Source organism: Nyctereutes procyonoides, unplaced genomic scaffold (genome assembly GCF_905146905.1).
Source record: "Nyctereutes procyonoides isolate TBG_1078 unplaced genomic scaffold, NYPRO_anot_genome, whole genome shotgun sequence".
Lineage (NCBI taxonomy): Eukaryota > Metazoa > Chordata > Mammalia > Carnivora > Canidae > Nyctereutes > Nyctereutes procyonoides.
In genome coordinates, this window is record NW_026575046.1 from 16,876,928 (window position 1) to 16,898,506 (window position 21,579).

Sequence of the window (21,579 nt, forward strand, 5' to 3'; positions counted from 1 at the left end):
CGCCTGTGCATGACGCACTTCCGGTTCGCCGGGAGGGGAGTTTGAAGGCTGCGTTTCGGAGCTGGAGAGCGGAAGCCGTGGAGCACGCTGGGAGTTAGGGGCGGGGCGACGGAGCGGACGCGCTTTCCCGGGCGGAGGCTGGGCGGCCGTTGGCGAGAGGCGGAGCGGGAAATCGTGGAGGTCGCCTAGGGAAGGCGGGAAAGAAGGGGATAGGGAATGGGCCCGGGCCGGGGCCGGGGAGGGTCGGGAAGGGGGGGAGGGAAAGGGGAGGGGGAAGGAGATGGGGCAGGAGCCGGGTAGGTGGGAGCTGGGCCGTGTGCGGCCGCGCCGGCCGCTCCGCTTCTGCTGGGTTTCGCGAGCGCTGGAATCCGGCGCCTCGAGCTTTGCAGGTTTGGAATCCCTCAACTGCAACTCGGTAAAAGTCGCGCGTCAGTGTCTTTGGCGCTCCAAATAACTTCTCTTGCGAGAGCGGATAGGAGTCGGTAGCTTGGTCCGAAAGAGTTTGCCTACGAGCCGGATTTCACTACATTTCTCGCGGGCTTCAGTGTCCATTAAAATTCATCAGACTTTCCCGGCTGGCTCAGTCAGTAGTAGAGCGTGTGACTCTCGATGTCTGCGTAGGGACCTCACGCTCCACCTTGGGGTGCAACCTACTTAAAAAAAATTTTTTTTTAATTTATTTATTTATTTATGATAGTCACAGAGAGAGAGAGAGAGAGAGAGGCGCAGAGACACAGGCAGAGGGAGAAGCAGGCTCCATGCACCGGGAGCCCGACGTGGGATTCGATCCCGGGTCTCCAGGATCGCGCCCCGGGCCAAAGGCAGGCGCCAAACCGCTGCGCCACCCAGGGATCCCTTAAAAAAAAAAATTTGATCAGGCTTTTCTATTTGTGTGTGACTTACTCTTTAAAGAATTGTGTGTTTATTGAATCGTTCGTGGCATGCAGGCAGTTTCTGTCTTTCTTTTCTTATTACAGAGAGGAAGAAGAGTGTTCTTTGTAATTCATCGGTTGGTCCCCAGCACAAAGAAGAGGGACTGGTAAAAAGGAGGCCACCCGACAGATCACCAAGTCCTGCAGAAATCGCATTTATAGTTTGTGCCAGGCACTGTGCCTGGGGCTGGGAATATCAAAACTGACACATTCCTGTCCTCAAGGTGCTTCCTGCAGGGACGCACAAGAAAGTAAAGCAATTAAGGGCATCACCCTGATTTTTTATGGGGTATTTGTATTAACTCCAGGAGGAGGGTAGGATGAGCAAGGAGAGGTAAGATAGGCTTCTTTTCACACGGAAGGTAACTTGAATGGTCAAATCAAAGCACTCAAAGAGCATCCTTATTTAGAAATATTAGAATTTGTCCTTAGGGGCAGCCCAGGTGGCTCAGCGGTTTAGTGCCGCCTTTGGCCCAGGGCATGATCCTGGAGACCTGGGTTCGAGTCCCACGTTGGGCTCCCTGCATGGAGCCTGCTTCTCCCTCTGCCTGTGTCTCTGCCTCTCTCTCTCTCTCTCTCTCTCTCTGTCTTCATGAATAAATAAATAAAATTTTTGGGAAAAAAAAAGAATTTGTCCTTAGTCCTCATTTAGAACCACAGTTAAGTAAGGTTCATCCAATTATATTCTTCATAGTTTAGCTAGTCAATAACTGAAGTCCTCCTTATTGACTAGCTAAACTGAAAGAGGACTTCAGCTATCTCCATTTTAATCTCAAACTTTTTAATTGAGTCCTTCTTTCTAGCTTATGTGAAAGATCTTAATTTAGGTGAAAGATCCTGCTGGCAAAACATCCTGTGATGGGAACTGAAAGTACTGCTTTAAGCAAAAAAGGACTGCCCTGAGCCAGCAAGCCCTTGCCTGTGGTTGACCCCAAGATAATGATGGACCTGATCTTTACTGCCCATTTGGGAGTATCTACTGGCCACTGTCCTACATTTTCCGAATATAAACCTAGAGGTATCTTGAGCACTTTGGAGACAGTCTGGCTGTCTTCCAGGTGTTGGTCTCTGAATATTAAAATTTCTGTGATCTTGCAGGTATATAGGTATAATGTAAGACTTCATAGTAAATATATCAGGAAAAATTAGATTTGTATTCTTGGTGGATAAACAGGCAGATGGGTCTCCAGCTGTCAATTTTCTGTAGTAAACTGCAGATTGAAAACTGACGGTCTAGTATAGCATTTGTTTTTAATTTGAGGTAAAACATATGATTGAGAGTTTTCAATTCTACAAATTGGATGATCTGGCAATACTGGTCTAATATTCCTGCACTGCAACAATATTCTAAGGGGGCTAAGTCCAAGGACTTCTATTCATTTGCATATTGCCTACGGTTGCTTTCCAGCTAACAGTGCTAAGTTGAGTAGTTGTTACACAGACTGCAGGGCCTCAAATCCTAAAATATTTACCATCTAGCCCTTTACAGGGAAAGAGTGCTGAAGTCTTCCCTAAACAGTGATTCTAAAGCTTTTGGCCTCAAAACCTCTTGAGACTCTTAACAATTATTAAGGATTACAAAGAATTTTTGTTTTGTATGGGTTGTATTTGTTAATCCCTAAAATCTAAAAATGAGAAATTTAAAATGTCATTTGAAAGAATAAGCCTAATTCATTTTAATATAAATGACACATTTTTTGAAAAAAATCACAGTATCTAAAATTAAATATTAGAAGAATGGTATTTTATATTTTTGCAAATCTCTTAAATGTTTAGCTTAATAAGATAGCTAGATTTTCATATCTGCATTTGCTGTCAGTATGCTGTGATCTCTCGTTTACTTGAAGTATATGAAGAAAAGGTGTAAGAAAAGCTGGCTTCACAGTTATGTAGTGGGAAAGGGAGAGGCATTTTAATAACCTTTTTAGATAATTCTGAAGGTTATTCTCTGATAGGGTACCAAAATTTCACAAGTGGTATAATATTTTGTTTTTTTGTGTGTAAGTAGGCTCTACACCCAACACAGGGCTTAAACTCATGCCTCTGAGATCAAGATTTGAGCTATACCACTTATGGTGCCTGGGTAGTTCTGGGTGCTTCAGTTGTTCAGTTGGTTGAACTAACTCAGTTTCAGCTCAGGTTTTTTTTTTTTTTTTTTTTTTTTCCGATTTTATTTATTTATTCATGAGAGAGACGGAGAGAGAGAGAGGCAGAGGGCTCCTTGAGAGCAGGAAGCCCCAATGTGGGGCAGGATCCCAGGAACTTGGAATCATAACCTGAGCCAAAGACAGATGCTTACCTGATGGAGCCACCCAGGTGCCCCACCCTAAGTGTTACAGTTTCTTAAAGGTTAGTTATGATGTGGATATTTGAAACCATCAGTGAATTTTTTTGAACTTTGTTAAATTAAAAACCATTCGTTTATCTTATATTTTGGACCTTCTATCCACGTATGATTCTGTAACATTATAGTTGGTCATTTGGGAAATATTAGTTCTCTTAAATTACACAGAACTTCTGAATGTTGACGTATCTTATTGACAGAAAAAAAAGATCATGTTAATATTACTACTTAACAGAAAAGTCGAGTATTGGGAAGTTGTAAAGCTATGATAGTTGATACAACCATGATACAATCTTGATAAGTTTTTCTTTTTTTTTTTTTTAAGATTTTATTTATTTATTCCTGAGAGACACAGAGAGAGAGAGGCAGAGACACAGGCAGAGGGAGAAGCAGGCTCCATGCAGGGAGCCGGACGTGAGACTTGATCCCGAAACTCCAGGAGCAAGCTGAGCCAAAGGCAGACTCTCAACAACTAAGCCACCCAGGCATCCCTAAACAATTCATTAAAATTACATTATCAGAATCATGATTTGAACCCAGACATTCTAGTTCTGGAACTCATTTGCTTAATGCTATGCTATTCTGCCTCTCAAGTATTTAATTCACAAATAATTTTACTTTGCTCCAAGAAAATCAAAGTTCCTCTGGAATACTTTACATTTTACTATGAAGTTGTTTCAAACAGGGCACCTGTCTAGCTTAGTTGGTAGAACATGCACCTCTTTATATCATGGTCATGAGTTCAAGTTCCACATTGAATGAAGAGCCTTTACTTTGAAAAAGAAATATAGGAAAGCCTGGGTGGCTCAGCAGTTTGGCGCCTGCCTTTGGCTCAGGAGGTGATCCCGCATTGGGATCCCTGCATGGAGGCTGCTTCTCCCTCTGCCTGTGTCTCCGCCTCTCTCTCTGTCTCTCATGAATAAATAAATAAAATCTTAAAAATAATAATAAACATGTTTCATAAAGATAAAACCAGAGAAAAATACTTTAATGTACAAGTCTCCACTAGTGCAATTACATTGTCTCTATTTTTTTAAATCAAAAGCAGATCATCTTGTGATTTTTGTATAATCACAATTATCTACTCCTGGCTGATGATATATATCTTCCACTTTATATTTTTCTACAGTATTTTGTAGCTTAAAATTTTATATATATATAATGAAATCTTCTCAACAAATGGTGCTGGAACTATTAGACATCCATGTGCAAAAAAAAAAAAAAAAAAAGAATCTAGACCTAGGCCTGTCATAAAAATTAACTCAACATGGATCACTGGCCTAAATGTAAAACACAAAGCTGTAAAACTCCTTGAAGATAACGTAGGAGAAAATTTAGATTTTCTTAGGTAGAGCAATGACTTTTTAGATACAACACCAGAGGCATGATCCATGACAGAAATAATATAAACTGCCTTTCGTTACAATTGAGCCAAAGGCAGACGCCCAACCGCCGAGCCACCCAGGATCCCCACCTTTCATTACAGTTGAAAACTTTTGCTTTGCAAAAGACAATGTCAAGAGAATTAGATGACAAGCCATAGACTAGGAGAAGATATCTGCAAAATACATCTGGTAAAGGACTGTAAACCAAAATATACAAAGAACTCTTAAAAAATCCAACAATAAGAAAACAATCTGACTAAAAAATGAGTTAAAGACCTTAACAGATACCAAAGAGGATATACAGATAGCAGTTAAGCATGTAAAAAGACACTCCACATCATATGTCATCAGGGAAAATGCAAATTAAAACAATAAGGTACCACTACATACCTATTAGAAGGGCAAGCATCTGGAACACTAACAGTACCAAACTCTCATTCATTGCCAGTGAAAATGTAAAATGGCACAGTTACTTTAAAAGACAGTTTGGCAGTTTCTTATGAAAATAAACATACTCTTACTACATTATCCAGAAACCATGCTCCTTAATATTTATCTACAGGGGTTGAAAGTTATGTCCACATAAAAGTTGCATATGATGTTCATAGCAGCTTTTTTTAAATAATATTTTTATTTATGATAGTCGCGCACAGAGAGAGAGAGAGGCAGAGACACAGGCAGAGCGAGAAGCAGGCTCCATGCACCGGGAGCCCGACGTGGGATTCGATCCCGGGTCTCCAGGACCGCGCCCCGGGCCAAAGGCAGGCGCTAAACCGCTGTGCCACCCAGGGATCCCCTTCATAGCAGCTTTGTTCATAATTGCTAAAATTTAGAGGCAACCAAGACATCCTTCAGTAGGTGAAGTGGCGTAAGTAAACTGTAGTGCATCCAGACAATGGATATTAAACGATGCTAAAAAGAAATAAGCTATTAAGTCATGAAAAGACACAGAAAACTTAAATATATATTACTAAGTGAGAGAAGGTGATCTGAAAAAGGCTACATTCTGTACAATTCCAGCTGTATGTCATTCCAGAAAAGGCAAAATTAGGGAGACAGAAAAAATACCAGTGACTGGTAGGAGTTGAGAGGAAAAGATATGCATACCATAATGATGATACCATAATGAATCCATGTCATTATACACTTGTCACAAACCATAGAATGTACAATACCATGAGTGAACCCTAAACTATGGACTTTGAGTCATCATGATGTATTAATGTAGGTTCATCAATGGTAAAAAAAAAAAAAGTATCACTATGGTGTGGGATATTGATAATGGGGAAAGCTATGCTTGTGTAAGAACAACATGATATGTGGGAAATTTCTGCACCTTCCTTTTGATCTTTTGTGACTATTAAACTGCTCTAAAAAAGTCTTAATGAAAAGAAAAAAATTATATTATTTCAAGTTCTCCCCTATAAATCCTTGACTACTGAGAAGCTGAAATAGCTAGGTGTAAGCTTGGGTAATGGTTTTCCTAATGATCTATACTCATAAAGTTCTACTTTACTACCAGAGGCCTGTTTATTTGTACTCAGAAAAGAGTGGCATTAATAACAATTTGGCTTTTTATTTTATGACTATTTATTTATTCATGAGACACACACACACACACACACACACACACAGAGAGAGAGAGAGAGAGAGAGGCAGAGACACAGGCAGAGGGAGAAGCAGGTTCCATGCAGGGAGCCCGATGTGGGACTTGATCCTGGGACTCCAGGGTCAGGCCCTGGGCCCAAGGCAGGTGTTAAACTGCTGAGGCACGCAGGGATCCCCACAACTTTTTTTTTTTTTTTTCTGAAGGCACAATGAATTGGCCTTATTGATTGGCGTTCACACTGGCTTTTGATTTTGAAGTTGGGTAATCTCTTAGGATGGAATCAAACTCTGTGTGGTCCCTAACTATAAAACATTCTGCATATAAGAAGAGTAGCTTTTATTTTCACAGCTACTTTGTCTTATTCATTCATTTTCCCCCCATTTATTTAATAAATACTGAGTGCCCGTCTAGCCATTGTGCTATGAAGGAAGAGTATACTAGATTACATGACAGAGGGGCCTAATTTAGTTGGAGGTCTATAAAGGCCTGTAAATGCTTAGAAGAGCACTAAAGTTTAATTTGAGTTCTGAAGGATGAGTAGGATTCAATGAAAGGCATGAGGCTTGGTGAAGAGTCAGAGTTTTCAGGACATGATGTTCTGAAGCTGCTCATAAAAAAAAAATGAAGCTGCTCATAGAGCTGAAAGAAGACTGGTGTAGTGGAAAATTGAAAGTGATTATGTCTGAAAGGCTTTGGGGGCTATGTTAAAAATTTTGCATTTTATTTTAAATACAATGGAAAAAGTACTAGACTTGATAATTACTTAGGGTGTATAGCTAAAGCATGATTTGAGATCGGAGTCTAAGGTAGTAGGCTAGTGAAAAACTATGAACATATTTTTATTCAGCAACATTTATTTGGGCTACCTATGGTTTTGCTAGAATTCACAAATATAAAGATAAATATTACCCCATTAGTTTGTAGCACAGGTGAGAAGTGTTGTAATGAAATTAGTACAAGTATGAAGTAAAAATATACTAAATATGTTTATAAGTTGCTTTGGGAACCCTTGCTGTGGGCTAGGAATCTTTATAAGATCATGACTGACAGCCAGAGGGAGGCTTAGGCTAAGAATGCGAGCTTTAGAGCACTTTTTTATAGTAGTCTCCACCAGCATGGAGCCCTAATACAGGGCTTGAACTCATGACCCTGAGATCTAGAGCTGAGGTGAGATCAAGGGTCAGATACTTTATCTAACCAACAACTCAGTTACCCTTAGAGCATTTTTTTGACAACCCTTTTAGTTACTCAGGTCTTTTTGGCTTCTGTGTGCTCTTCAGTCATGTAGTAAATACTATTTTTTTTTTATCCTTAAAATATACTCAAAGGTCGAAGAACTCTGAGGGTTTCTTCATAGACAAGGACAAAACACAAAGAAAGGGGGTTTGTTGGGTTTTCTTTAGAATTCTGTGAGGATCGTGTCACTTTGGCAGTAAATGCACCTAAAAAATAAAGGATGTTCACAAAAAAAGTACGAGATCTTGCCATTTACAACAACATGAATGGACCTAGGGAGCGTTATGCTAAGTGAAATAAGTCAAAGAAAAACACTGTATGATTTTACTAATATGTAGAATCTAAGAGACACACACACACACACACACACAAGCAAAAGGCAGAAACAAACTCATAAATACAGAGAACAAACTGACCGTCACCAGAGGGAGAAGGATGGGCAAAATGTGGGAAAGGGAGAGACGCAGGTTTCCAGTTACAGAATGAATAGGTCGTGGAACAAAACGTTTAGCCTAGGGAAGGAATCCGGTCAATAGTACTGTCATAGTGTTGTACGGTGATAGATGGTCGCTACACCTGTAGGCCGAATATACAGACTTGTTGAATCACTGCGTTGAAAGTCTGAGACTAATGTAGTAGCACTGTGTCAGCTGTACCTCAACACCAAACCCAACCCAGCCCAACCCAACCCCCTCTAGGTCGTACTAACGCGCAGCCTAGATTGAGAAGTACCGCCTGAGTGCTTCCAGAGGTTTACTTGTCCCTTGTAGGACCTGTGGGCTCCTCCTCTCTTTCTCTTTTCTAAATGCTTATTATACCAATTATATATACTCATTGACTAAAATCTGGAGAAAGAAAGGGAAAGAGGGAGAAAAATAAAAGAAAGAAAGCGTGAGAGAAAGAAACAGAAAGAAAGAAGGAAGAGAGAAAGGTGGTCGACACAAACTACAGGTTTCCAGCCAGGGCGGGTGGAGTTAGGTGGTCTCCGTCGCGCTTGTGCCCCGCCCGTCCGCTAGGGCGGCGCAGCTCCGGACTTCCCCATCCCTCCGCGGAAGGCGACGCTCTTGGCCTCGGAGGCGGCGCAGGCTCCGCAAGGCGGCACTTCCGGCCGGTTTCGCCGCGGCTCTTCCGGGTCTGTCGGTGCTGCGGCTGCGGGCAGTCGCCCGGCGGGCGGGCGGGCGGCCGGCCATGGAGCGCCCGGGGCCCAGCGAAGGTGGGTTTCGTGGGGGCGATGCCAGGGAGGGAGGGAGGGTAGGGTCGGGGCCGCCATACTAACGAGGTCTCCTCCTTCTCTTGCCGCAGTGACAGGTTCGGACGCGTCGGGGCCGGATCCGCAGCTGGCGGTCACCATGGGCTTCACCGGGTTCGGTGAGTGCCTGCCTTACGCTTAGCCTCGCCTGCTTTTGCAGAGGTTTTAAGAGCCCCAGGTGGAGAGAGGAGGCCCAGCTGTGTCACCCTGTGTCACCCCTCTAACGCACCTCCCGCTGTGCGAGTCCTGCTAGCGGAGCGCTGCGTGCGCCTGGCGGTTGCCCGGTACTCTCTTCCCCAGCCTTTGGCTAATTCTTGCCGGTCGGTTGGGACCAGCCTTGTGGGAAAGATGGTTTGTGGCCCACGCCGTGGGCGGCGTCGGCCAGTGGAGGGAGTTTTTTGTGTCCTGAGACTGAGAGCGAGCCGTTGCCTGTGGCCTGTAAGGAGATGGCCTTTCTGGCAACCAGTGGGCCGTCAAGTGATACATATTTTTTAAAGATTTTATTTATTTATTCATGAGAGAGAGAGAGAGAGAGAGAGAGAGAGAGAGAGAGAGGCAGAGACACAGGCAGAGGGAGAAGCAGGCTCCATGCAGGGAGCCCGACGCGGGACTCGATCCGGGGTCTCCACGATCACACCCTGGGCTGAAGGCGGCGCTAAACCGCTGAGCCACCCAGGCTGCCCCGTTAAGTGATTCTATAACGGTTATTAAATCCTTTTTGATTCAAGTGCTTTTTTCCCCCGGAATTGTCTCTTGAGTCTCTGGAGAGTCTGGTTAAATGAGAGACAGTCCTCTTTCAGAGTAGTCCTCTTAAAACCTTATTCCCTGTAAGAAACAAGGTAAATTGTCTTCCTGTTTCTCTTGGGTCTTGGATAGAACAAATATCAGACTCCTCTGTCCAGGTCCCTCGTTGGTGTTCATATATTCATTCATTCATTCGTGTTTTTTTTTTTAAGATTCTATTTATTCATTCATGAGATACAGAGAGAGAGAGAGAGGCAGAGACACAGGCAGAAGGAGAAGCAGGCTCCACGCAGGGAGCCCCACGTGGGACTCGATACCAGGACCCCAGGATGAGGTTCTGGGCTGAAGGCGGCGCTAAACCGCTGAGCCACCCGGGCTGCCCCTATATACTCATTTATTATGGTGACGTCTTCTGCTACATTTTTACTCCCAGCTGGTCATGTTGACAAAAATACTATATGCTTATGTATTACTAGAGTATTTACTTTTGTTTCAGTTCTTTAAAATAGTTTCCTCCCTAATTTCAAAAGTAATGCATATTAATAGCAGAAAATCTGAAGAACACAATAGATGAGAAGGAAGGAAGTAGAATCATTAATAAGGCTTAGGAGTTTGTTTTCCAGTCTTCTTTCCTGTTGTGTATTTATCAGGAAAGTTAAGATCATACGTACATACAATTTTATATTATTCTTAATTATATACTTTAATTCTTAATACTTTGAGGACGTCCCCATATTATAAAGTGCTCTTCCAAAACGTGATTTTTAATGGCTGAATTTAATAGAAGTGCCATAATTTTGGCCTGCATAGTTTCTGATTCAAACTCTTATTAGTAATACTAAATATCTTTATAAATAACCCTTTTGTTTCTCTTTGTAGGAGTTTTATCTGTATTTCCATAGGGCAGATTTCTAAGGAGGGACTATAATAAAAATATAAACAATAAAAAGTAACCTAAACATTGGGTATGTGTACTTTTTAATTTTTTTTTAAAGATTTTATTTATTTATTCATGAGAGACACACAGAGAGAGAGACACACACACACAGGCTGAGGGAGAAGCAGGCTCCATGCAGGGACCCCGACATGGGACTCGATCCCGGGTCTCCGGGATCACGCCCTGGGCCGAAGGCAGGTGCTCAACCTCTGAGCCATCCAGGCATCCCTATTTTTAAATTAAAAAAAAAAATTTTTTTTTTAAAGTAGGTTCCACACCTAGAATGGAGTCCAACCCAGGGCTTGAACTCATGACACTGAGATCAGGAATCATACACTTAACTGACTGAGCCACCCAGATGCTCCTGGGTATTTATTTTTTAAAACTAATTAATACATTTTATCATAATGCCCTTCAGAAAGGTGGTTTCATTTTTGTCCCAAAGTCAACATTATGTAAATATAAGATTTTTACCATATTCTTATAAATGTGAAGTAGACATTATTATTATTATTATTTTTAGTAGATGTTATTACTAAACAAAAACAGTCCTTCTCACACTTCATTTTTCCCTGACTTCACCTGTATCTGTTCTGCATCTTTGCTTTTAAGGGCTTCTGTGATTAGATTGGATCAACTAGGAACAATCATTTATTTATTTATTTATTTATTTATTTATTTATTTATTTATTTATTTATTTATTATAAAAAGATTTTTATTTATTTATGATAGACAGAGAGAGAGAGAGAGAGGCAGAGACATAGGCAGAGGGAGAAGCAGGCTCCACGCACCGGGAGCCCGACGTGGGACTCGATCCCGGGTCTCCAGGATTGCGCCCTGGGCCAAAGGCAGGCGCCAAACTGCTGCGCCACCCAGGGGTCCCGGAACAATCTATTTTAAAGTCCATAATCTTAATTACGTCTATAAAGTCCCTTTTGGTCTATAATGTAACATATTCCTAGGTTCCAGAGATTAGGGTATGAATATTCTCCATTCTGCCTCTGACCAGTGTTGTAGATTTAAGGAGTAGAGTCCAGGTGAATTAGAAGAGGATGGGAAAGTTGGTTGGTTAATGATATGACTGTCATTAAAAATTCCCTGGGATGTAAACTCTTCTGAGATATGTATGTTATAGCCATGCTATAAGTTAAACAGACTAAATGGTTATTATTTAATAAGTGTTTATTGAGTATCTAAAGTTTGGCCAGCTTAGTGCAAGAAGATCACAGTATGCTACTTATTTCTGTTTAGGAAAAAAAGCTCGCACATTTGATTTGGAAGCAATGTTTGAACAAACACGAAGGACAGCTGTGGAAAGAAGTCGGAAAACACTGGGTAAGAAGTTCATTTGTGTGCTCTTTTATTGGTTTATTTTTTTATTTTTATTTTTATTTTTTTTTAAATTTACGATAGTCACACAGAGAGAGAGAGAGGCAGAGACACAGGCAGAGGGAGAAGCAGGCTCCATGCACCGGGAGCCTGACGTGGGATTCGATCCCGGGTCTCCAGGATCGCGCCCTGGGCCAAAGGCAGGCGCCAAACCGCTGCGCCACCCAGGGATCCCTCTTTTATTGGTTTAAATGCTGTATACACCTTATACGAATAATGTTATTATTTTTTAAGATTTTATTATTTATTAGAGCAAGCACAGTAGGGGGAGGGAGAAGGAGAAGGAGAAGCAGACTCCCCATTGAGTGGGGAGCCTGATGAATTCAGGGCTTTATCCTAGGATCCTGAGATCATGACCTGAGCTGAAGACAGATGCTTAACTGACTGAGGCACCCAGCTACTCCGACAGTTATTATAAGACTGAAAATTTCATAGTAGTTAAAAGACCAAATATGCCGGTTTCTTTGGAAGCAGAGGTTATTGTTTTTTTTTTTTTTTTTTTTTTTTTAACATGGTAATAGTTATATCTTAGTAGCATAAGAAAATCTGAATATTAGGGTTTTTTTGAAGTGTGCTATGAACAAACAGGTATTCTAAATTAGTTTGTAAGAATCATAATAGCAGGGTGCCTGGTGGCTCAGTCAGTTAAGCATCTGCCTTCAGCTCAGGTCATGATCCCAGGGTCCTGGGATCAAGTCTTACATCGGGCCTCCTGCTCAGTGGGGTGTCTGCTTCTCCCCCTGTTCCTACCCTCTGCTTGTGATCTCTCTCCATTCTCATCTTTCTCTCTCTCTCTCAAATAAATTAGAAAAAAAAAAAAGGACTCAGAATAGCAGTTTCTTTATTACCTCTCCTTCCACCTTTATCTGATTTTCGTTTTATTTTTTTTCTTTTCCTGCTTACAGCGGAACCAGTATTTGGAAGGCTGGGCGAGAAGGTGGCACTTAGAGCTGTGTACACCACTGACTGTTGACTCAGACATTATAGAAAATTCAGACATACAGTGACTGTGGCTGCTGCAGTTGAACATCTGCATTAATGAGTTGTATTAGACCTTTAATGATGGCCTTAATTTCCAGACTGTCTGGTTTGATACCAGGTGGTTGGCAATTCTGGGTACCACCTTATTGTCTTCTAAGTAGACTGACTCCTCTACTGCTTTCTTTGCATCTGATTCAGATCCTTCTTACACTGGAAAGGGAAAGATAGATGTATCTTGGTAGAGCAAAAGGTGCTAGAAATCAGAGACAGGACTTGTGGAAAAATTTAAGTGAATGTTCTGGCTATTGTACTTTTTGGTTTATTTTTTATTATTTTTATTTATTTATTTTTAATAAGATTTTATTTGTTAGAGAGCGAGCATGAGCAAGGGGAGAGGCAGAGGGAGAGAGAAAGGGAGAAACAGACTTGCCACTGAGCAGGGAGCCTGATGCCCGGCTTCATCTTAGGCCCCTTGGATCATCACCTGAGCTGAAGTCAATTGCTTAACTGACTGACCCACTCACATGCTCCCTTTTTTTAAAATGATAAATTATATAGCAGTAATATCTAATATTTGGAAAGTGAGCTTGATGTGAAATTTTCTGGTCTTTGGAAGAATAAAGTTTTTTGTATGTGAGAAGCCCACATACTATTTTTTTTTTAAGATTTTATTTATTTATTCATGATAGACATAGGAGGAGAGAGAGGCAGAGACACAGGCAGAGGGAGAAGCAGGCTCCATGCAAGGAGCCTGATGTGGGACTCGATCCCAGGACTCCAGGATCGCGCCCTGGGCCAAAGGCAGGCGCTAAACCGCTGAGCCACCCAGGGACCACCCCCCCCCCCCACATACTATTTTTTTAATAAGAATGGTCATTATCAACACATTTCAAACACATACAAAAGTACAGTAGTGACGGGGATTCCTGGGTGGCTCAGCGGTTTAGCGCCTGCCTTTGGCTCAGGGTGTGATCCTAGAATCCCAAGATCGAGTCCCACATCAGGCTCCCTACTGGAGCCTGCTTCTACCTTTCCCTGTGTCTCTGCCTCTCTCTCTCTCCCTCTCTCTCTCTCTCATGAATATATAAATGAAAAAAATCTTTAAAAAAAAAGTATAGTAATGAATCTCTATCACACAGATTTTAAGTATTGGAATAGTTCACAGCTGATGTTCTTTCTGTTTACTTTCTCTCTCAGATTTTTTTTTTTTTAAGATTTTATTTAATCATTAGAGGCAGAGAGAGAGAGAGAGATGAGAGAGAGAGGCACAGGCAGAGGGAGAAGCAGGCTCCATGCACGGAGCCCGACGCAGGACTCGATCCTGGGTCCCCAGGATCACGCCCCGGGCTGAGGGCGGCACTAAACTGCTGAGCCACCAGGGTGCCTCTCTCAGATTTTTTTGATAGAAATCTGAGACACATTATTTCATCAATAAATATTTTAGTATGTCTTTAATAGATATCAATCGCTTTAAAAACTTAACTGAAATACCGTTACTGCACTTAAAAATATTAAACAATATCATCAGACAAGATAGACATTTTATTTAAGGCATACTTACAAATGCCTTAACCACTTAATTTCTAAACATTTTAGGGAATGCTTATCCTGTGACAGTATAACTTTCTTGTATTTACATCTTTCAGCTTGTGATAAACAAAACACTTGGAACAGATTGTCTGTTAATTAATTCACCTAATTAAGTGCATGGTTCCCTATACCATGCCTTGCAAGATAAGATCTCGATATATACTTGAGAAGATTGAATTTAGAACTTTAATACTGCGTTTTAAAAAATAAATCCTGCTTCTTTGGGGAATGTTTTAAAATGGCCCTGTCTATTGTGTAGAGCTTGGGATTTAGAGTTGGATGACCTAGGTTTGAGGGTCAGCTGTGCATCCTAATAGAGATAATGGATGGACTTTCAAATTTCAGATCTTTAATTTCCTAGTCTGTTAGATGGAAGTGAAAATAAGGAATTCCTTGGAAGGTTCTTGAAGGGATTAAGATGTTGGGCATAATAAAGTACTTTAAAAATATCACTTTTAATTCCTATAGTTTTTCTTAGCCTTTAACACCTAAGGGCTATTACAGTGAAGAGTTACTAGATTTTTAAAATTTGAAAAATCATCTCAAGACCAAGTTCTTCTGTGATGAATTAAATGTGTTGAACTTTCTTGATTATTATATCCTCGAGCTTGGACTGTTCTTTTTACCCCTTAACTAAACACATGAGTCTGAAGTTTCACTTACGTTTCTTGAAAGTTTAAAAATTGCAATACGAGCATTACTTATCTCGTGATTGGATTGGAGTCTTTCTGGGGGCATTGGCATCAGATTTGAGGAAAATAACTGTGGTCCCCCCCCCCCTTTTTTGAGATTTATTTATTTATTTATTTATTTTATTTTATTTTTTAATGAATTTATTTTTTATTGGTGTTCAATTTACCAACATACAGAATAACACCCAGTGCTCATCCTGTCAAGTGCCCCCCTCAGTGCCCGTCACCCATTCACCCCACCCCCCACCTTCCTCCCCTTCCACCACCCCTAGTTCGTTTCCCAGAGTTAGGAGTCTTTATGTTCTGTCTCCCTTTCTGATATTTCCCACACATTTCTTCTCCCTTCCCTTATATTCCCTTTCAGTATTATTTATATTCCCCAAATGAATGAGAACATATAATGTTTGTCCTTCTCCGATTGACTTCACTCAGCATAATACCCTCCAGTTCCATCCACATTGAAGCAAATAGTGGGTATTTGTCGTTTCTAATGGCTAATATTCCATTGTATACATAAACCACATCTTCTTTATCCATTCATCTTTTGGTGGACACCGAGGCTCCTTCCACAGTTTGGCTATTGTGGACATTGCTGCTATAAACATCGGGGTGCAGATGTCCCGGTGTTTCATTGCATCTGTATCTTTGGGGTAAATCCCCAACAGTGCAATTGCTGGGTCATAGGGCAGGTCTATTTTTAACTCTTTGAGGAACCTCCACACAGTTTTCCAGAGTGGCTGCACCAGTTCACATTCCCACCAACAGTGTAAGAGGGTTCCCTTTTCTCCGTATCCTCTCCAACATTTGTTGTTTCCTGCCTTGTTAATTTTCCCCATTCTCACTGGTGTGAGGTGGTATCTCATTGTGGTTTTGATTTGTATTTCCCTGATGGCAAGTGATGCAGAGCATTTTCTCATGTGCATGTTGGCCATGTCTATGTCTTCCTCTGTGAGATTTCTGTTCATGTCTTTCGCCCATTTCATGATTGTATTGTTTGTTTCTTTGCTGTTGAGTTTAATAAGTTCTTTATAGATTTTGGGAACTAGCCCTTTATCTGATATGTTATTTGCAAATATCTTCTCCCATTCTGTAGGTTGTCTTTGAGTTTTGTTGACTGTATCCTTTGCTGTGCAAAAGCTTCTTATCTTGATGAAGTCCCAATAGTTCATTTTTGCTTTTGTTTCTTTTGCTTTCGTGGATGTATCTTGCAAGAAGTTACTGTGGCTGAGTTCAAAAAGGGTGTTGCCTGTGTTCTCCTCTAGGATTTTGATGGAATCTTGTCTCACATTTAGATCTTTCATCCATTTTGAGTTTATCTTTGTGTATGGTGAAAGAGAGTGGTCTAGTTTCATTCTTCTCCATGTGGATGTCCAATTTTCCCAGCACCAATTATTGAAGAGACTGTCTTTCTTCCAATGGATCGTCTTTCCTCCTTTATCGAATATTAGTTGACCATAAAGTTCAGGGTTCACTTCTGGGTTCTTTATTCTGTTCCATTGATCTATGTGTCTGTTTTTGTGCCAGTACCACACTGTCTTGATGACCACTGCTTTGTAGTACAACCTGAAATCTGGCATTGTGATGCCCCCAGATATGGTTTTCTTTTTTAAAATTCCCCTGGCTATTCGGGGTCTTTTCTGCTTCCACACAAATTTTAAAATAATTTGTTCTAACTCTCTGAAGAAAGTCCTTGGTATTTTGATAGGGATTGCATTAAACATGTAAATTGCCCTGGGTAACATTGGCATTTTCACAATATTAATTCTGCCAATCCATGAGCATGGAATATTTTTCCATCTCTTTGTGTCTTCCTCAATTTCTTTCAGAAGTGTTCTATAGTTTTTGAGATTCTTATTTATTTGAGAGAGAGAGCATGCGTGAGAGCTTGAGCAGGGGGAGGGGCAAAGGGAGAAGAGGCCTCCTCACTGAGGAGGGAGCCTGATGTGGGGCTCTATCCCAGGGCCCTGGGATCATGATCCAAGCCCAAAGCCCATGCTCAGTTCACCAACTGAGCCACCCAGGCGCCCCACTGTGGTTCCTTTTAATAGCAAATTTATGTATATGAATATGAACTGTTTTGATTTGTAAATGCTCTAGTAGGATGAATTACTATAAAACCTCAGTAAAGTATGCATTATGTTAAATGTCAGGAAATAATGTACAGTATTTTTAAGTTTTATTTTTCTGAATGCTCTAATAAAGTGTATAGGACATATGAAAGACATGGGTCCTTTTTTTTTTTTTTGAAGGGGTTCTGAGTTGATTTAAAAAAATTTTTTTTTGAGATTTTATTTATTTATTATGAGAGACACAGGGAGAGAGGCAGAGACACAGGCAGACGGAAAAGCAGGCTCCATGCAGGGAGTCTGATGTGGGACTCTATCTCAGGTCTTCAGGATCAGGCCCTGGGCGGAAGGCAGACGCTCAACCCCTGAGCCACCCGGGCGCTCCGACATAGGTCGTTTTTAGAGCTATAATACTATGAGAAGGTAAATGGGGAAGAAAAATTTCTTTTATTCAAATGCTTATTTTTGGTGTGCTTGTGTTTTATTTATCAAAAATTATTTGAGAGAGAGCATATGAGATAGAGTGACACGTGCATGGGAGCGTGGTGAGGGTGGGGGCGGAGAGGGAGTGCTCAATCCTGGGATCCTGAGTTCATGACCTGAGGTTTATTTTATTTTTATTTTTTTAAGATTTTGTTTATTCATGAGAGATACACAGAGAGAGGCAGAGACATAGGCAGAGGGAGAAGCAGGCTTCATGCAGGAAGCCTGATGTGGGACTGAATCCCGGGACTCCGGGATCACGCCCTGAGCCAAAGGCAGAGGAGCCTCTCAGGTGTCCCATGACCTGAGGTTTAACTGACTGATCACCCAGGCACACCCAGGGGTGTGCTTTAGATTGGATTTATGAACCTTCTCTTTTGGTATGACAGGAAAAAACATCTTTGAAAAAACAGTTAAGATAGTATTTGAATATGATTTCAATGGATGATTTGGGGATTATAAAAAGAAAAACTGTCCCAGATTTTAGAAATTAGAAAAGCTTAAAGAAGTTTGTGTTTGTATATGCATGCATCTGAAATGGTCTTCCTCCCTGGTTAGATCCTACTTCATTCTTTAAGGCCTCATACATATTTTACTTTTTCTAGGAATTTTTTGAAAACCTGTCTGGACATAATTGTTTCCTGTTTTTGTTTCCATAACACTAAAAAATACTATAAATTCTATCTTAATATTCACATTTTGAGGATAAGAACCTTATTTTCACTTTTATACTTACAACTCCTAATTGAGCTCCTATATAGTAGTTACATCCCTGTATATTTAATGAAGAAATGTAACAAAAGTAGCAAAAGCATTTAGCAAGGTTTAAGTCCCATGAATAAAATGGGTATCATGATTAGAAAACATTTTAGCTTACGTTTATAGTAATTTTATTTCCTTTACAATTTATCTTACATTTTATTTCTTCTTTTAAGTGATTAGTATAATGATGGGCTCTGAGATTTTCAGGTTCCAAGTTACATTCCTTTGAGTGCAGTTTGTGTGAATCAGCCCAGGTGGGACATGGTAGTTTTTTTTTTTTTAAGATTTTTAAATTTTATTTATTCATGAGAGATACAGAGCGAGAGAGAGAGAGAGAGGCAGAGACACAGGCAGAGGGAGAAGCAGACTCCATGCAGGGAGCCCGATGCGGGACTCCATCCCCGATCTCCAGGATCACACCATGGGCTGCAGGCGGCGCTAAACCGCTGCGCCACTGGGGCTGCCCGTGACATGGTAGTTTTGGATAGTTTGCTGTTAACTAAGCAAAGATTGCGTATGTATGGAGGAGCTTTCACAGAAATGGCTGTCCAGAAATTGGTAACTGTTTGAAAGTAGAGAACAATAAAATGAGGTGCTTGGAAGAATAAACTTAGGTATTGGATAGTAAGTTAGTTTATTTTGGTTAAGAGAAGATACAGAGCATTTTTACGGTACTTAGAGTGTACTTGATTTCACATTTGGTGAAAATGGATGAAATAATACCCTTTGTCAGAGGGTTACCGACTATTAAAAATTTGGTTTTTGTCCTCAGTCAACAATGAGGAAGAAAAATTTTTCCCCCTCTAACATGTTTTAATCTTGCTTTTTATCTTTATCCCTTGCTTTAAGAAGCAGTAGATGATGACAGGAACTGATTAGAAAATCCTGGCTAGTTTAAAAAAAGTTGAAATTTTATTATTTATTTATTTTAAATTTTTAAAATTTATTTATTTATTTTTAAAAGATTTCATTTATTTATTCATGAGAGACAGAGAGAGGCAGAGACACAGGCAGAGGGAGAAGCAGGCTCCACGCAAAGAGCCCGATGTGGGACTTGATCCCGGGACTCCAGGATCATGCCCCGGCCCAAAGGCAGGTGCTAAACCACTGAGCCACCCAGGGATCCCTACATTTTTAAAATTTAAATTCAATTTGCTAGCATATAGTGTAATACCCAGTGCTTATGTCATCGTATAAAAGTTAAAATTTTATTTATTTTTATTTTTAAAAATATTTATTTATTCATGACACACACACACACACAGAGGGCAGAGACACAGGCAGAGGGAGAAGGAGGCTTCATGCAGGGAGCCCGACATGGAACTCGATCCTGGGTCTCCAGGATTAGGCCCTGGGCTGAAGGTGGCACTAAACCGTTGAGCCACCCAGGCTGCCCAAAGTTAAAATTTTAAATGAAAAAATTAGATGCTTCACTAACGACAAGTAGTTTGAAGTATTTATCCTCTGGTGAGGATCAGGTAGGTGGCTCAATTTCCAGATAGTTTGGCCACAAGCATGCAGTAAAGGGCTGGGCTTTATAACCCCTTGGAAAGACAGGCAGGCAAATTATCACATAAGGTAGGTGGTGCTCATTGGGTAACTAAAAGAAAAATTCTTATATTTATTTGACAGAGAGTGTGCGAAAGTGTGTGCCTACAAGCAGGGGGAGTGGCTGAGGGGGAAGGATAAGCAGACTCCCTGCTGAGTAGGGAGCTGGATGTGGGGATCCATCCCAGGACCCTGGGATCATGACCTGAGCCAAAGTCAGATGCCCAACTGACTGAGCCACCCAGGTGCCCCTCATTGGGTAATTTTAGTCTCTAAGAAAGTCTGGTCACATCTTGAAAAGATCCAGTTGTTGAGCCTCAGTTCACTGCTCTGGGACTTTGCAGCTTTGTTCTTAACTTTTCTATGGCATAGATGTCTCATATGCAGAGTGAGAATGATAGTACCTATGTCAACTGTATTGTATAATTGAAATTTGCTGAGAGAGTAGCACTTAATGTTTTCACTGAAAAAAGGAAGGGTGAATATGTGGGGTGATGGATATGTTCTTTGATTCCATGGCAAGAGTCTTTTCATAAATTAGAGGTTTATTAAATCATTACATTGTACACTACAAATATTTTACAATTTTGTCAATTATACTTCAATAAAGCTAAAACAATAGTATCTACTTCAGAGGTTGTTTTGATGATTAAAGCAGTTAATTTATAGGCAGTGCTTAAAATAATATCTAGTGCATAGTAGGCTCCATGTAAGTATTAGCTGCTAGAATATTTGTTAAATTAAGGTTGTTATTAATATACTTTTGGTTACTTTCAAAGAAGTCCTAGAAGACCTAATTGAAAATAGGTCAAATAAGAAAAATTTAGTGTTGCACATGAAAACAACTCTGGAATGGGGCTCTTCAATCTTCTGAGTCCTGACATGAAGAACATTAAATTTTTCCCCCTTTTTCTGTTTTGCCAGTTTTAGGATATTGACTTGTCTTTTTTTTTTTTTTTAAAGATTTTATTTATTTATTCATGAGAGATACAGAGAGAGGCAGAGACATAGGCAGAGGGAGAAGCAGGCTCCATGCAAGGAGCCCAGTGTGGGACTCGAACCCAGGAACCTGGGATCATGCCCTGAGCCAAAGGGAGACGCTCAACCACTGAGCCACCCAGGCATCCCAGGATATTGACTTGTTTTAAAGTGACTGTCCTCATGACTCAAAAAAAATTTTTTTTTAAGATTTTCTTTATTCATGAGAGACACAGAGAGAAGGCAGAGCCATAGGCAGGCTTCTTGCAGGGAGCCCGGTGTGGGACTTGAGCCTGGGACTCCAGGATCACCCCCTGAGCCAAAGGCAGATGCTCAACTGCTGAGCCACTCAGGCATCCCATAACCCAGATTTTAAGTGAAGTTTTGTTTTATCCAGATGAGCTTCTCTCCACGCTGAAAGGATCCTATTTTGTATATCTTTTTTTTTAGATGAAAAATCTTTCTCAAATGTTCCTCCAGATGACTTCTCACATCTTATTGACTAGTATTAGTGTGGAACATCAATTCCAAAAAACAGCCACTGGAAGAGCCATTGAGTTGACTTGGAATCAAGCTTAACCGTCTCTGGGCAGGGAACCAGCATCTACTGAAGTACTTGTTACTTATCTGGAGAAAACTGTGGTTTTTCTTAG

At 40.8% G+C, this 21,579-nt stretch overlaps 1 protein-coding gene across 1 annotated transcript in view; it reads left to right on the top strand.

Moving 5' to 3' along the window:
• The first annotated feature begins 8,598 nt into the window (after positions 1 to 8,598).
• Positions 8,599 to 21,579, top strand: part of WDR70 (WD repeat domain 70) — a 294,429-nt gene continuing 281,448 nt past the window's right edge. The window contains exons 1-3 of the mRNA XM_055325309.1: positions 8,599 to 8,719; positions 8,809 to 8,874; positions 11,689 to 11,772. Coding sequence (XP_055181284.1) covers positions 8,695 to 8,719; positions 8,809 to 8,874; positions 11,689 to 11,772 — 175 coding nt within the window. The 5' untranslated portion in view covers positions 8,599 to 8,694. The remainder of the gene's footprint in view (positions 8,720 to 8,808; positions 8,875 to 11,688; positions 11,773 to 21,579) is intronic.